The sequence below is a fragment of the Apus apus genome, chromosome 17 (genome assembly GCF_020740795.1).
Source record: "Apus apus isolate bApuApu2 chromosome 17, bApuApu2.pri.cur, whole genome shotgun sequence".
In the NCBI taxonomy this organism is placed as follows: Eukaryota; Metazoa; Chordata; class Aves; order Apodiformes; family Apodidae; genus Apus; species Apus apus.
In genome coordinates, this window is record NC_067298.1 from 3,970,126 (window position 1) to 3,984,594 (window position 14,469).

The 14,469-nt window shown below is 41.2% G+C and overlaps 1 protein-coding gene across 1 annotated transcript in view; it reads left to right on the top strand.

Moving 5' to 3' along the window:
- The window catches only part of OGFOD3 (2-oxoglutarate and iron dependent oxygenase domain containing 3), a 38,590-nt gene that overhangs the window by 1,610 nt on the left and 22,511 nt on the right, over positions 1–14,469 (top strand). Inside the window, exons 3-6 of the mRNA XM_051634552.1 lie at positions 4,509–4,584; positions 5,491–5,533; positions 11,312–11,376; positions 11,950–12,006. Coding sequence (XP_051490512.1) covers positions 4,509–4,584; positions 5,491–5,533; positions 11,312–11,376; positions 11,950–12,006 — 241 coding nt within the window. The remainder of the gene's footprint in view (positions 1–4,508; positions 4,585–5,490; positions 5,534–11,311; positions 11,377–11,949; positions 12,007–14,469) is intronic.

Consider the following 14,469-nt stretch of genomic DNA (forward strand, 5'->3'; position numbering starts at 1 on the left):
CCACATCACAGTAGTTCAGTACTTCAAGGGCAGCTACAAAGAGGATGGAGGCTCTCCCTGCATCAGGAGCCATGTGGAGCAGACAAGGACCAATGGGTACAAGTTGCAGGGCTGTTGTAGTATCTTGCTTGATAGGGTTTTGGAGGGTTCATCCCAAATGACACCACGGGAAAGAAAACTGCTGTCAGGAAGCTACTACACAAACTTCCTCAGTAGAGGGATTTTTTTGGCTAGGCACATGAAAACATGTTTTAACTGTTCATAATTACTTTAAGGAGAAGCTGCCTTTGGCTTTATCTGCACAGTGCCAAGGCCAGAGATAAGGAGGGCAGGAGCTTTAAAGATTTCTCTGCTCGGGAAGAGGAGGGAACGTGTTCCCTGTTCTTATGCCATGCGGAGCCAGCTCTGCAGATGCAGACTGCAGGTGAAGTCTGACCTCTCTTGGCTTTCTGTGAGAATGACTGACTTAGCTGCACCACCCCAGGAGGGGTTGTCATCATCTTCTCTTGGCTTGTGTTCCAGCTTTCTGATTAGATGCTTGATTGCTGCTGCTGCTGCTTCACGTCTGTGATTGCTTTTTATGGTTTTAGCAGATGTTTTTACACGTGTTCCCCTGTATTATGCTTTCAGAAAGAGATCAGTGGTATTAGACGTGTGTGAACATCTGGTTAAGTGGTGAGTGGAAGCCGTGCTGTGGTAGTGAACTTTGCTGGGTGCCCACGAGAGGGTGGTGGTGAACTGCTGAGCCTGCTGTCCCAGCAAAGCTGGCTCCCTGCTTCCCGGGGGTGTTGCTGATGGCCTGGGGAGGCAGTCAGTGCGGATTAGGGTTCTCTGCCAAACAGGATTCAGCTCTGCAGCTTCAGTCGCTTTGTTGGAAGTAGCTTCCTTTCACTCAGTAGTTCTTCGTGCTCTGTCCTTGCCGTGGCTTGACATCCACAGCTGCTGGCTCTGTCAGGAGGAGGCACGTTCCTGTCATCACTTGGTGCCTGGTACTGAGCTGGGAAGTTTCCACAGCTGAGATGAGCTTTTTATTTATGCACCTGTCCCTGTTTCAAACTGAGCTAGTGCAGCTGAGCTTCTAGTCTGCTTCAAATGATATGGTAGTTGGTGTCAAAGAGCAGTGGTTTTATTTCCATAGAACTTCCTGCCTGTAAACATGCTTCATACAGACATAAAATGTGTTATTTTTCATAGGCCATTTATCCTATTTGCAGAAGATGGGGTGTTGTGTGAACAGTCTCATCTGCATTCTTAGCCCTGTGGCCAGACCTTGGCTATTTCTGCTCTTGAGACATGGTTAACTGCTTAAAACTCCTGTGGCTACTGGTGTGTGTGGTGAAACTCCTGTGTGGTCTCTTGTGTGTGTTGACCTACTGTGTCAGTGTACAAAGCACCCATGACCACTGCCCAGGAGGCAGCTGTAAGATGCTGTTCCAGAGACTAGGTGAGTGGATGTGGAAAGCAGAGAAGCCTGAGCAGTGGAGGAAAAGGTCCAGCACCCATGCTGCTGGTGTGGTTATGGTGGTGGCATCAAATAGATCTTTACCTCCTCTTGTCCTACTTCGAGGTGGATTGCACTGGGGGAGTGTAATGAGGGGGCTTTTTCCTCTGGAGAATCATCCTGGTTTCAGCAGCCTGTGGTGCTTGGGCAAGTGCCACTTTAAGCAGGAGACAAAGCTGCAGTTCAGGCTCTTGGGCTCTGTGTTACATTCTGGTTTGTGTGTGCTGAGTAGCAACAGGGGCCACAGGGAGGGCTTGTGGTTTTACATGTTGTGGTATGTTCCTCCTTTACCTTGACTGAAAAAAACACAAGTCTTGGATCCAAAGACGAGAGCCTTATTAGGTAGGTGAATGATTTTGTGTTTAATAGGCACAAATTTGTGGATGGTACTGGGTGCTTTGTGATGCTAAACTGAATTTCTCCCAAGTGCAAGTTCTCCAAGTATACTTTTAACAGTTCAGTGCTCCAGTGTACTGTGGTCTCTTAGACAAAGACGACACATTTATTAATGCTGAAACGGTTTTCAAACAGACAGACTGTTCTGTTTTTCCCTATCATTCATCCAGTGTTTGTGCCTTACTGCTGGGACCTGACTGACTTGAAGCTGGACTATCTTTTTATTATTATTCTCAGTTTGGAAAAGCTTTTGTTGTTGCCTTCAGCACACCTCCTGCTTCCAGGAGTGTCTTTGTCAGCTCTTTGTCAGAGTCCTTAGACATATAACAATTGTCCTAGGTAACCCTGCAGTTTTGCCAAAGCTAGACTCTTCAGTACCAACCTTTTCAAAAGGGTAAGATCTGTGCTGTTGTTTGCTGTGGGAAATAGAAAGCACAAATCTCTTTTGAAACCAGAAGTATTTACTAGTGTCCTTTTTGCAGAACATCATACAAAGAAAAATCTGTTTAGACAAGTTTGTCCTGGAGTGTCGATGTTGTCCTTTGAATTTACCCTTTCCTACCTCTCCCTTATCCCTAAGACAATTTTCTTTGCCTTTCAACCATTAAGGAGACCTTTCAGTGGCAGAATGAAAGTCATTCCTTTTTCTTGTCACTCTTAGCCAAGAACTTCCTTGGCTTTTTGTATCCAGCTTTCTCCCACACTCCTTCATCTCATTTTTTTTTATCAGCCTGTTACCTCAGCCTTTTTTAATCCTGTTTTTTAACGGGACTCTTAGAGTGTATTGCCAATATCCAAACTTGTGCTTTGTAAACTTGCTGATATCTCTATACCCACCAGAAGATTGGGTACAGCACAGAGTATATATATGTTGTATGATTTGTGGGTCCTACTTGTCCTGTAAATCTTTCAATGAATCTTATGGTTACTAACTAAATGTTTTGTAAGGCTTTTTGTTTTTCCTTCAGTTCTGTGAGCCCAATTTGGTTTCTCTGTGACTGTTTTGGGTTTTTTTATGTGCATCTGAGTTTAAAATTGGGTGGTGGAGGCTGTTACTGCCTCAGCCATCTGTTTCACTCTTTGGGTGAGTATATGTAGCCCGGAGGCAGGGATTTCTCATCCCTGTCAATTGGCTTCTGAGATGCTCTTCAGCCTGGCATTCAAGAGTGAATGGCTGATTTTAATCTGCCACTGCTGCATGTATGATGAAGCCTTTAAGGCACAGTAATGTAAAATGTGTATGTTTTTTGTTGGGAAAGACAAGAAGTAGTTTGCAGCATTTGCTAGTTACTACTTGTTGCTTTTGGTAACTGCTAGGTCGTGTGCTCCAAAGCATTCCCAATGCCTGTGTTTTTATTACAAGATCTGTGGTGTTTAACTTGTAAATCATTTGGTTCCTGGAATTGAGACTGAAAAAATGTGAGAATTTCCACAGCTGTGCCTAGCCTTTCTGGTTGCAGAGGGGATAGTTAGGGGATGTCCTCTGCATTTTATTTTTCTTGAGGACAATTCAGTTTCTTTACCCTGTTGAGACTGTTTGGTTTTGGGACAGAACACTTGTCATGTTATGTATGGTACCTGAGAGTGGTGTGTACTGAGTCTTTGTCTATGATTTGATTACTTACCTACCTGGACTGTAGGGAAAAATACTCTGTCTGTGGACACATGAGACTCTATGGATACCTGATAAGTGATTTCAGTTGCTAGAGGTCTTGGCTGATTTTTTAACCTGTCTGCCTGAGAAGGAAAGATCCATGTGGCACTGTTGAGCTCTCTGGTTCTTGCCCTGCCTGCCCAAAGGCTAGAATAGGGCATGTAAGAAGAAATAAGTTTAAATCTTCTTCCTTTAAGAAACCAGTTATAGAAACAGAAACTTGCTTTCACTATTGTGCTTGGGAAGAAGGGGAACAATCCCTGGACCTGTCTTGCTGCCTGTACATGGAACATGAAGATACAGATGCCTCTGGCACTGCCTTACTAAGCAAAGTGGTAGGTGTGCAAAGGGACATATATAAATCAATTTTAATCCCAAAGCTTGTAACCAGCTTGTAAAGATTTGTGACAAACTTAAGGTTTCTAAGACTTATTTTCAGATCAAGAGGAGAAAAAGTAATTTGTTTTTCCAGGTTTGGTGTTGCATTTAGCTTAACCTGAGTAGTGGAAGCTCTGGGCCATGCATGACAGCCACATCTCTGCTGCTTTGGGGTGGTTATTGATTCCCTTTAGATCATCTCCATTCTCTTTAACTGCATTATGGACATAACAGGAAATAAGTTGTCAGCTTCATTGATGTAATTTACCTAAATTACATCAGCCACAGCAGGGAAAGGGAGGTAGCTGAGACCTGGGGACTTGAATCTGTGCAGAAGCAGCAGTGTCATTGGCTGGGTTGTCTTCTCTGATTGTGAGGCAAAACACATGGAAATGGAGATGTAACTTTCTTGTTGTTTAAGTGATGGAAGATGCTGAGGTCGCCAGTATGAAAATGCTGAGGTTGCCAATATCCTTTCTGAATGTTGTGGGTCTGAAAGGGAAATAAGAGAATAAGAATAGATATTTGTTTGGAACCTTTTTTGAAGGATGATCTTTTTTCTTTTCCTCTGTGTTCCAGGGTGCACTCCCAGAAAGTGTGGAAGGGGTGTGAGTGATGCAGTGATCACAAGGGAAGAAGCTGAAAGGATCCGTAGGTAACTCTTCTCTTAGCTCTTTTAACTTAGTTTAATGGCAGTGTGCTGGTGGTTAAGGTGTAGCACAAAGCTCATTAGCTGAAAGAGGATGGGTTACACTGGTTAAAACATGAGCCTTTGGTTTTTTTAAAAGCGGTTTTCCATTTTTTGCTGTAGTGGGGACAGTTCTTCACACAGTCTGTCTAGACCTGTGGTCCCTGAGTGTTGCAGAAAATAAAGGCAAATTAATTAAGTTTTAAAGCATTTTCCTTGGGCCTTCTGTTCCATTTGATCTTTAAATACAGAACAAAACAACATAAGCCTCCTTTCAGCTGAGTCTTTCTGGGTAATCATGAGCTAGTGCTGACCCTGTGGTCCTCTGTGAACATTAAGAGGTGAGTTTTAATCAAATAGCAGGGGACACTGTCAAATGATGCAGGCAGAAAAGTGATCAGCCTCTTTGAGGGTGATTTGCACTTAATCATCCTGTGAGTGGGGAACATCACTGTGGTGCTCAAGGCCATCTGCAGCTGGCCAGCCAGCCTGTGCTTTCCAGTTCAACTGGGCTTCTGCTTGTGATACAGCACTTGTGCAGTGTGTAGTGCCCATAAGAATCAAGATCTGTTGTGTTTGTTGTTTGTTTGTTTTTTTTGTGTTTAATCTTACTTGGCCAGAATGTATTTGAAAGCAAATGTTTTTGGGGATTTATGGAGGGGGCTGCAGGCTCAGATATGTTCTGCAACACAGATACTTTGTTTTCATGACAGGTTGCAAGATTCAGTTTCAAATAAATTGCAGCTTTTGTTAACTCTGTGGGGTTATAGCTGATACATCAAATATTGAAGAGTTACATGTTGTAAATAATGACATTAAAGGACAAAGTAATCAGACTTCAGTTCTCATTTGAGGTTATTGTTTTGCCTACAGAATAGCAGAGAGGGGACTGTCCTTGGGAGGATCTGATGGAGGGGTGAGCAGTGTCCTGTTACTTTTTACATTCTTTTACTGCCTAGGCAAGATTATAAATGCATTTTTTGGGGCTGGAGGAAAGGAGATGGAGAACTTTTCCTTCCATTCAGACTTGGAGAAAAAATCCATTTGTTTGGAAAGTTAATCTCCCATTAATACTTCTGCTAGCAGTGTAATTCCTGCAGTACAGTTGACATTTCCTAGTACTCAGTTTTGTTATTTCTGTTGCCTCTCTTGAACTGATTTTTGTCTTCACCATCTGGAAACAGTTACTATAGCAGAATTGCAGAAGTTTGACTTCTGAAACTAAATTACAGTGGTTAACAGCATCACATAAAGATTGGGTTTGTGTAGTGACAAAACCCATGTCATGTCTTCAGGAGACCTTTGAATAATATTTAAAAATTAAAACAAACCCACTTCTATTTAACAAGCATGTTTTTCTAAATTTCTTTCTCCCTGTTTTTGTTCTCAGGATGTTCATGTGTATGAGCAGAAACTGTTTCTTGAGTATTTGTAAATACAATCACTTCTTTAGGCCTTTGCTGAATTAGGGCACATTTTAGCAGAAAAGGAGGTTTCAATGAAAAATAAGACTTCATCTTTCTTGCAATTATTGAGAAAGAACTGCAGAATTATAAACTGAGACACTTAAGCAGTGCTGCCCATATGAAACAATGCATTTAAAAGATTTAACATTCTCTGTTCAGTTCTGTCATAATGTCTTAGGTGGTTTTTTTACAGTTCTGTGATTGTATAATTGCCTCTTTGCTTAGAGTCTCTGCCTGTTGGGATCTACATCTGAACTCCTTCATCAGTGCTGTCAAGTGGAGCTTCTCTCTGGTTCTTTTGGGATCTACATGTGATTTTTTCATTAGAATTCCACAAAGAGGAATTATAAAGGCAGTGTGTAACACAGATGGATTTGGACCACAGAAAGCTAATGTCCAGCTGGGGGGTAGGGAACTAGGGAAATGTGAGATGGAGAAAGCTTGGAAGAGACATGAGAGGAGGTCAACTTGTAGCCCAGTAGACAGAGCTGGGTAAGAGTCCTGAGCTGGCTTCCTTGGACAACAAGCCAGAGTATCAGACAAATAAAATCATCATCCACATAATTTTGGAAGCATCAATATGAGGATTTTTGAAGTGAAGGGAAGTTTGAAGGAGGGGGGAGATGGTAGAGAGAAGATGCTGCTGCTGCAATAAAATGAGTATGTTAAGTCTGCTGTCCATTAAGAGGTCTGGGCTCTGATCCAAGTGTTCTCACATTTCTCATAATATGTAAATGTGAGGGTTGCTGCATGCTGCTCATCCTTAGAGAAATGTGCAAAACCAAAGTCATTTAGTATTGCATGGAGGCCTTATCCAAAATAGTGAATAACCACTGAAACATGCTAAAAACAAGAGCTGACCAGTGTTTCTGGGAGATCATGGTTAGAAGAAACCTTTAAATACAGGGGTTTTTATTCCTCTTTCTCCCTGTGCTCTGCTGTTTTCCTTTCTTTTTCAATGTGCATGTTTCTATTTCCCATGCCATGGTGTGAATCTTTTCCCCATAGTATTGTCTTGGCTCTCAGGTGTCATTAAATACTGGTGGATGTGGTATAGATGAAACTGTCTGTCTTCATTTCAGCCTTTTATCTTTTTGAAAATGTTTCAAGCCTTACTTCACTACTTCTCCTGTAGGCCTCTCATGCTTCAAGCCTGTTGGATTAGGTCTGGCTTGTTGTTTTAAATTTCTTAAGCTTTAGAGTGTTTGGATAATTCTGTCCAATTATGTCTTGTTCTAAGACTATTTTTTCCCTTAAAATTACTTAAATAACTCCTTGTAACTGTTTGATTTTTTTTAATCCTTTCTCTAGCCACTTTGATCTCTCCACTCTTCCAAATAGAACTTCTTCAGATTTCTCCTGGGATGCAGAATTGCATTTTCATTCTCTAATTTCCTTTTATAGGCCCTTTATAAGCAGTGTGTCTGGTTTTTGTTGTTGTTGTTCATCATCCTTCTTATATTTTTAATTCACAGAAGTAGATTTGCATGTCTGGATATAATTTAGTAACTTAAAGACCTAAACTTGCAGTTTGTGACTCTGTCAATCATCTCCTCCCTTTGTTTGCTGCCCTTTCATCTTCCTTGGAGGACTGAAGTGTAGCACAAACACTTTTCCCTTTCCCTCCTGTTGTGTTGAGAAAGTCCTGGCAAACATCTGAATTACTGAAATCTCCCAGAAGTCATGCCCCACTTTTCATGCTGAGCTTTCTCTCTTATCTCTCTTTGTAATTTTTCCTGGATTTATTTGTATTTATGCACACACACAGTGAGGCTACAAGAGGCCACTGTAATCTTCTAGTCTAGCTTTCAACAGCATCCAAACAGGAGGATCTTCTCCCCTAGTGCTTTCCCTTTCACATCTCTGGCTCTGTAAAATAGTTTTATACTCTGTTCCTTATTCAGAGTGTGAATTGCAACAGTTTGATGTTTGCTTTAGATTAGTTTTTTCTTTATTAAATAGTGCTGTTTCCATTTCTTCCTTACCTAGTATTTCCTTGCACACTGCCCCTGCTTGAGTCACCACTTTCACTCATTCATTCATGTCTTTGTAGGTGCTGCTGTAATAACATCTCTCTGGTGTAAAGGAAACCACTTGCTTACTGTCAGATCTATTGGCAGTTGTTTACAAGCCCTAGAAAAGGGGTCCCATGGTGCAGCCAGGCAGCTGCAGTCTGTTCCCTGTGTTGCAGCAAAGCTGGCAGGAGTAGCTGCTTAGACCTCCCTTTTGCAGGGGAAAATGAATTGAATCACTGGGAGAAGAAAACCACCTGTGAAGCTGTGATGCCAGACAAGGGTTTCTGCTGTGGGCCAACCAACCCACGGGTAGAGCAGGGGTTTTGCATCCTTCCTTACTCTGCTTTCAGCCCTCCCAGCCGAACTTCTGAAGTCCTCAAAATGCTGTCAGCTGTGTTTTCCAGAGAGAAGATAAAGTTTCTGCATAGCAGTTGTCCCGTCTCTTACTTCTACTACAGGGCACATAGCTTTCTTCCTTTCTCATTAGCCTCCTAATAGCACTTAGGAAACACTTCAGGAGTGAAAGCTGAACTTGGCAGGATGTCTTTCACTTTACTTACAGCTGGGTGTTGGATCATTATCTAGGCTGTACTCAAGAGGAACTGGTTGTGTTTAATCTGTCTCATCTAAGTACTGGACTCCATTGCCAAATACTGCATTTAATTTTCACAGGGATAACCTGCCCCTCCAGCAGTCTGAATGATGGATCAATTAGATTGGTTGCACTTGTATCTCATAATTTAATCAGTGTAACTGTTAAGAGGCATTACCCTGAGAAGGTAACTCTTGTCTGTCTGCTCTCAAGATTCAGGTGGGGAAGGGTATTTAGAGGTGGGATTGGTTTGAGAGCCTGCCTGTGCTGGCTGCAGGTTTGATGCTGCCCAGGAATTGGTGGCCCTGTAGAACCTCCATTGCTCTTCCTCCTTCTCTTCAGTGTGTGTGTCTTCCCACAGGAGGGGAGGGGAAGGGTTTGAGTGCTGCCAGCTCCTCTTTAGACAAGTAGAAGTAAGATTTTGCATTCATCTCTTTTGGACAGTGTGCTGTTTTCCTTAAAAATAGCACTTCAAACTTTTTAAGGGGTGGAGGAGTTGCTGTAGGAGTGAGTATGTGTTTAATGGTTGGCAATTCCTTTCACTGAGGGCCAAAGGCAGGGCCTGTCATGCTTTGCAAGAAGGGGAAATTGATCCTTTTTGCCATATGTGTGAAGTGGTGGTTACTTGCATGTTCTTTTTGAATCCTTTTAGCAGTGAGAGGGTGGAGAATGTGGGACTAATGATACCAAAGGTCCAAAAGAACATATATTTGTGTTGTTTTGACAAAGGAAGTTAAATTACTTTTTTTATACAAGTTCTGTAAGTGGGATATTGGGGTAGTCCTGCTAAACAATTTCTTGGCAGTAGGTGTGTGGGTATGTGTGTCTGCAGTGTTCCTGCCACCTTCAGATAAACTTTGTAGAGCTTTCAGCCTGGGACCTGAATTGCAGGCTGACCCTTGATCTTCAAGCTGAACTTGAAGTCATGGTGTTGACTCAGGCTTCCACCAAGGCATTCTCCTCAGTGTAGGAAATTATGCTGAAAATGTTTAATGTTCTGAAATGGCAGAGTCCAAAGTAAGTGTTTCGGTCTCTTCCCAGGGTCGTTTCCAAGCTGTTTAACAGCTTTGTGCTCGTGCATTAATCAAGTCCCTGTCAACGTTTGACGTTGTTTTCCCCTCTCTGAAACAACCATGAATATTCTTGCTTTTTCAGCACCCTTTTTCAGCTGTCTTCACCTGGCTTATCTAGGCTTTATATTGTGGCTATTACCTTTTCATCTATGAATAGCTACAGTTCTTAGGAGTGTCCTCTGAAGCTTCTGGAGAACTGTGGGAAGAGAAGGTCAAAGCTTGTGCTGTGTCCACTTGAATAACTTGATACTTTGTGTATTTCTCAAGGAGTAAATCAAATTATTGGGTAGGTTTATTAACAGAAGGTTGTTTTTCTTTTAAGCAGTTTAAAATTTTTTTGAAAGGGAACTTCAGTGAAGTTCCTGTGATTCAGCCCTGAAGCTCAGAGCAATTCAGCCTGCAGGAGCTTTCTTTTGCTGAGAGATTATCATGGGTCTCTCTTCCTCCACCATGATCCAGAGGAGGAGGGAGAAAAGGGCTCTGAGACTAGGGGTGAAGGTGAAGCTCTAGTGCTGGCCTGGCCCTGCTGGTAAGGTAAAAGTTTTCATTCTTTCCAGGCAGCTTGCCTAGTGGCATTATTGTTTAGATTTTGTTAGAATAACGTGAATGGCATGTGGTGCCTCAAGAAATGCCAAATTCCAATGGGAGTGTTTTTGCCTGGATGTTGTATGTCAAAGATGTCATCTCTTTGGTGCCAGTCAGGTTAATCAGCTGTTGCTGCTTGATATTTCCAGTATAAAAAGACTGCTATTAAGCAGTCATACTTTAAAATACTTTTTTGATGCAAAACAAACATGTATTTTATGGACAGCAAGGGACATACAGAAGTTTACTTTATTCAATTTAGAGAAACTATTTAGAATCCTGAGAGGTAGCTCTCTATCCTGGCAAATCTGAATGCTAATCCTCTTAGCTTGGTCTGGAGCTCAGCAGAAATGTTTGGCTTAAATTGGATGAAGAAATGGATTGGATTTTTATATGCAGAAACTCTTCACTCATTGGTTTTCTCTTGCAGTGGTTTAGAAATTGAGAAAAAGAAAGTTTGGCTCTAGCAAGTACTAGAATTACAATTGTTCTTTTAAACAGACTTTTATGTCCATATTAAATATGAGAAGTATATAGAACCTCATGAAGGAGAAGTTTTAATAACAAATGTTGGGCAGGAAAAATATTAGTGCTGCTATTTGAGTGCTTCCCAAATATTGGAAAATCAATCATCTCTCTGTGGAAGGGAAATGTCTTTGCTGTGTTCCTGAATCCCTTCTTGTCTTACCTCTAGCCCATGGAGGAAGACTCTGGCAATTCTCTGTCAGATTTGAATCAAAGCATGGAATTGCTTTTCCTCGTACCTTAATATTTTGTGTATATATACAGCAAAGGGAGGAAGGATTGTAGCTGTAAAGGAAGCATTAGTATTGTGAACCCAGTTTTTACTTGCCAGGCTGTGGAAAGCAGGATCCAACATGGGAGAGCGAGAGGTCCTAGTTAAATGATGGTAGAACCTTTTCATGCTCACTTTTCCTACCTTTTTTTCGTTTCCTTTCACAGGCATCAATTTTGGACTTGCACTCTGGAGCTCTTTCACTGGGGAAGCACTTTGTTAATCTGTACAGGTAAAATGGGGCTGTGGCTTGTTGTCCCTCTTGTTACCCTGCACCTGCAGTGCTCATTCCCTTTTCAAATGTCTCAAGCCCTGTGAGCTGGGGTTAATGATGACAAACTGTACAAGTTACTTAGATTCACCACAGTTTCCATGACCAGTTAAAAAGCTTTTCTGGCATGAAAGCCAATATTTTGTTGACCTGGGCTCTTTGAGAGCTGCCACTACCTTTCTTCTCACACCAGTAATTAGCAGTATTTTTTTATTCAGTTTATAGTCTAGTTTGTTAGTGGTGGAAGAAATCAAGTAGTCTGGACTCCATGTGCTTATTTCATTATGTGGGAGGGGACTCTTTTCATGCCTGGCAAATTCCACTGTCAGTTGCTGCATCTTGATCCTTTAATCCTTTAACATTTAACCTCTTAGCAATGCTTTTGGAGCATCATGCTTAAAAGCATTTTTAGTTTGTTTTTTTCTTGTATTTTCACTTTCTGCTTGTGGGTAAAGTGCAGATGGGAGTAAGAATGCATGTTGGTATCACTCGGGCAGTCTGATTCAGCATCTCCTTCTGACTTTAATTTTTCAGGTACTTTGGGGACAAAATTCAAGACATCTTCACAGAAGAGGATTTTGCATTATATCGGTAAAGATTGTTCAATAACTGCTGAATGAACCACAGAACTTCCTGGTTTTGTGGTAGAGTACATGGTGGGAGGGGATTGTCACTGAGATTCAGACATAACCAGTAATTTTGCAGCTCAAAATAATAATTCCTGCCAGTTAAAATGCCTTGATGAAAATAAGTAAAAGGACCTCTGGGTGACTACCTGATAAACAAGATCTATAAGCGTTACTAGACTGAAGGCAGTATTGGTGGTGTAGATGTAATCAGAACAATGGCAGCTCCACACATTTCCCTTTCTGTGTCAGGGGCTGATGCCAACCCTGCAAGCAAGGAGAGCTGCCTCATGTGAGTTCTGTGGCTATTGGCTGGAACATTGCAGCTGGGATGTAAAATCCTTCAGCACTAACTCCTGTTTCACACGTGTTACCCAAGAGATGTGTTAGATGATGAAGTCCATCCTGTGCTATTATGACATTAGGAACTTGCGGGGGGGGGGGTTGGGTGAAGTGTAACAAAACATTAAAAATGATATTACTAATGTTCTGGCTAGAGAAGCAGAGCATGCTTTCCTCTAAGAAGCCAGAATATGAAACAGTGTTATAATGTAATAGCTTTGGCATCGGATGCTTTCAGCTTTCCTGTAGACCTGCTTGTGTACTTAACGAAGACAACAGACATAACAAGTTCCATGTGTCTGTGAAGGTGTGTGGCCAGAGTTCAGGAACAAGCATTCTTGGTTGACTTGACACAATAAATCATTAATTAGGCATTTCAGTTGCTCTCTCATAATTGGAAATGTACCTGGCTTGAACACTTGAACTCACTTTGTTCCTTTTTCTTGCCTTTGTGAAGGAATAGGGCCTCCCTCTAGTGGTGGACTGAGTATTAAGTAGCCCAATAGGCTTATTAGTTTTGTTAGAGTAATTTTATCTGTCTTTAAATATGAACCACTTAAAGGTTATTTTTATCTGACATTTTTAGATACTGTTGTCTTTACAGATTAACTTCTTTAAAATATGTTTACTTCCCACAAAATCATAAAAAAAATTAGATGCTTCCTTGATTATTATAGAACTGTGACTATTTAAAGAACATGTTTAGTTTCTGTCTCACCAAGACAGTGGGAGAGTATTTTGAAAACAGTCTTTGTTTTGCCTTCCATTCTGTAGAAGAAAAAATAATCTGTAGAAATAATGAGTGTATGGAGGGATTGTTTTACTTAAGAATATTTCTACTTCACGTGAACAGAAACATTCAGTTTTTCAATAATCTTTATGAATTTTTGATCCTTACACTGAGCTGAGCCAGCTGGCAACATCAATATTCCATTGGTATTTCATGCCAATATAGGAGATGTTTCAGTCTGCTGCATGTGAATCTAATACACAATATATTATTAAATGCTTCTGTTAATGGCTGTGCTCTAGCATGGCCTGTAGTACCTTATGTCCTTAATGAGTGGTTTTATCTTATTCTTGGAAGCATTTCTCTTCATTACTTTTACTTACCTACCCAGGTCAGTTTAAAAATACACTCTTGAGAGAAATAACAAGATGTAATTCATGTCTTAAGTATTACTGATTGCACCAATAATAAATCTGAGCAGGCATCCTGAGCCAGGAGACTGGTTTCTAAATGGTCTCTGTCAAAATCATGTTGTTTCAGAATCAATTATGATTTCTAGTCTGATGCTTTAACCACCATCTGCCAAACACATATAGCAGTTCCTCTTGTTTCACATAATAGATGCATCTTTATACAGAAGAGAGACCTTTAAATCTGGGTGCTTGGTTTAAGGGTTGTGACTTCAGCAGAAAATGGCAATAGCAGAGATTTGTTCCACTCTGGCTTATCGAAGTAGAGCCACAGAGCAGAGGAAGAGCTGCTAGTTTGCTTTCTCCCTTTTTTTTTTGTTGTTCTGTGTATGATTTCTGTGAAGATGTTCTGCTGTGGAAGTGTTGCTTTGTCTGCAGCTGCTGCTTTTGGTGCCTTTCAGTAGGAACAGTGTGTAGATGCTGACAGGTAGGCTAGAGAAACTGTGTAGTTTTGCAGAGCTTTGAGTGTTCCTGTCACCACACTTGAATCACACTTTGCAGGAACTCCTAACACTGCATTCTTTTGCTGCATTTTGTGTCTTAGACAAACTCTTCTGTGACACATTAAGTTATTTTACTTTATGCTGCTGCTGCTACATTATGCTGACAGCTTCCCAATCTACTCAACATCCTTTCTCCTAAATGGTATGTTTCTTAGGCTCCTACCTATTTCATTGGCTTTTTTTTCTTCCTCATCATCCTGACTCCAAAATCAATTTCAGTAACTGCTTTTACAGAAGAGGAGCATTTCAGGGAGTTTTCTGCCTTTCCTTGAGTCTGGCCTGTGCATTTTGGTATTACCCAGTGACTCAGTGCACTGCAAGTAAATGTTGTGCATATCTGTAGGTATTTTAGTAGTTTGCATTAAATATAGTAGTTTGTTTTA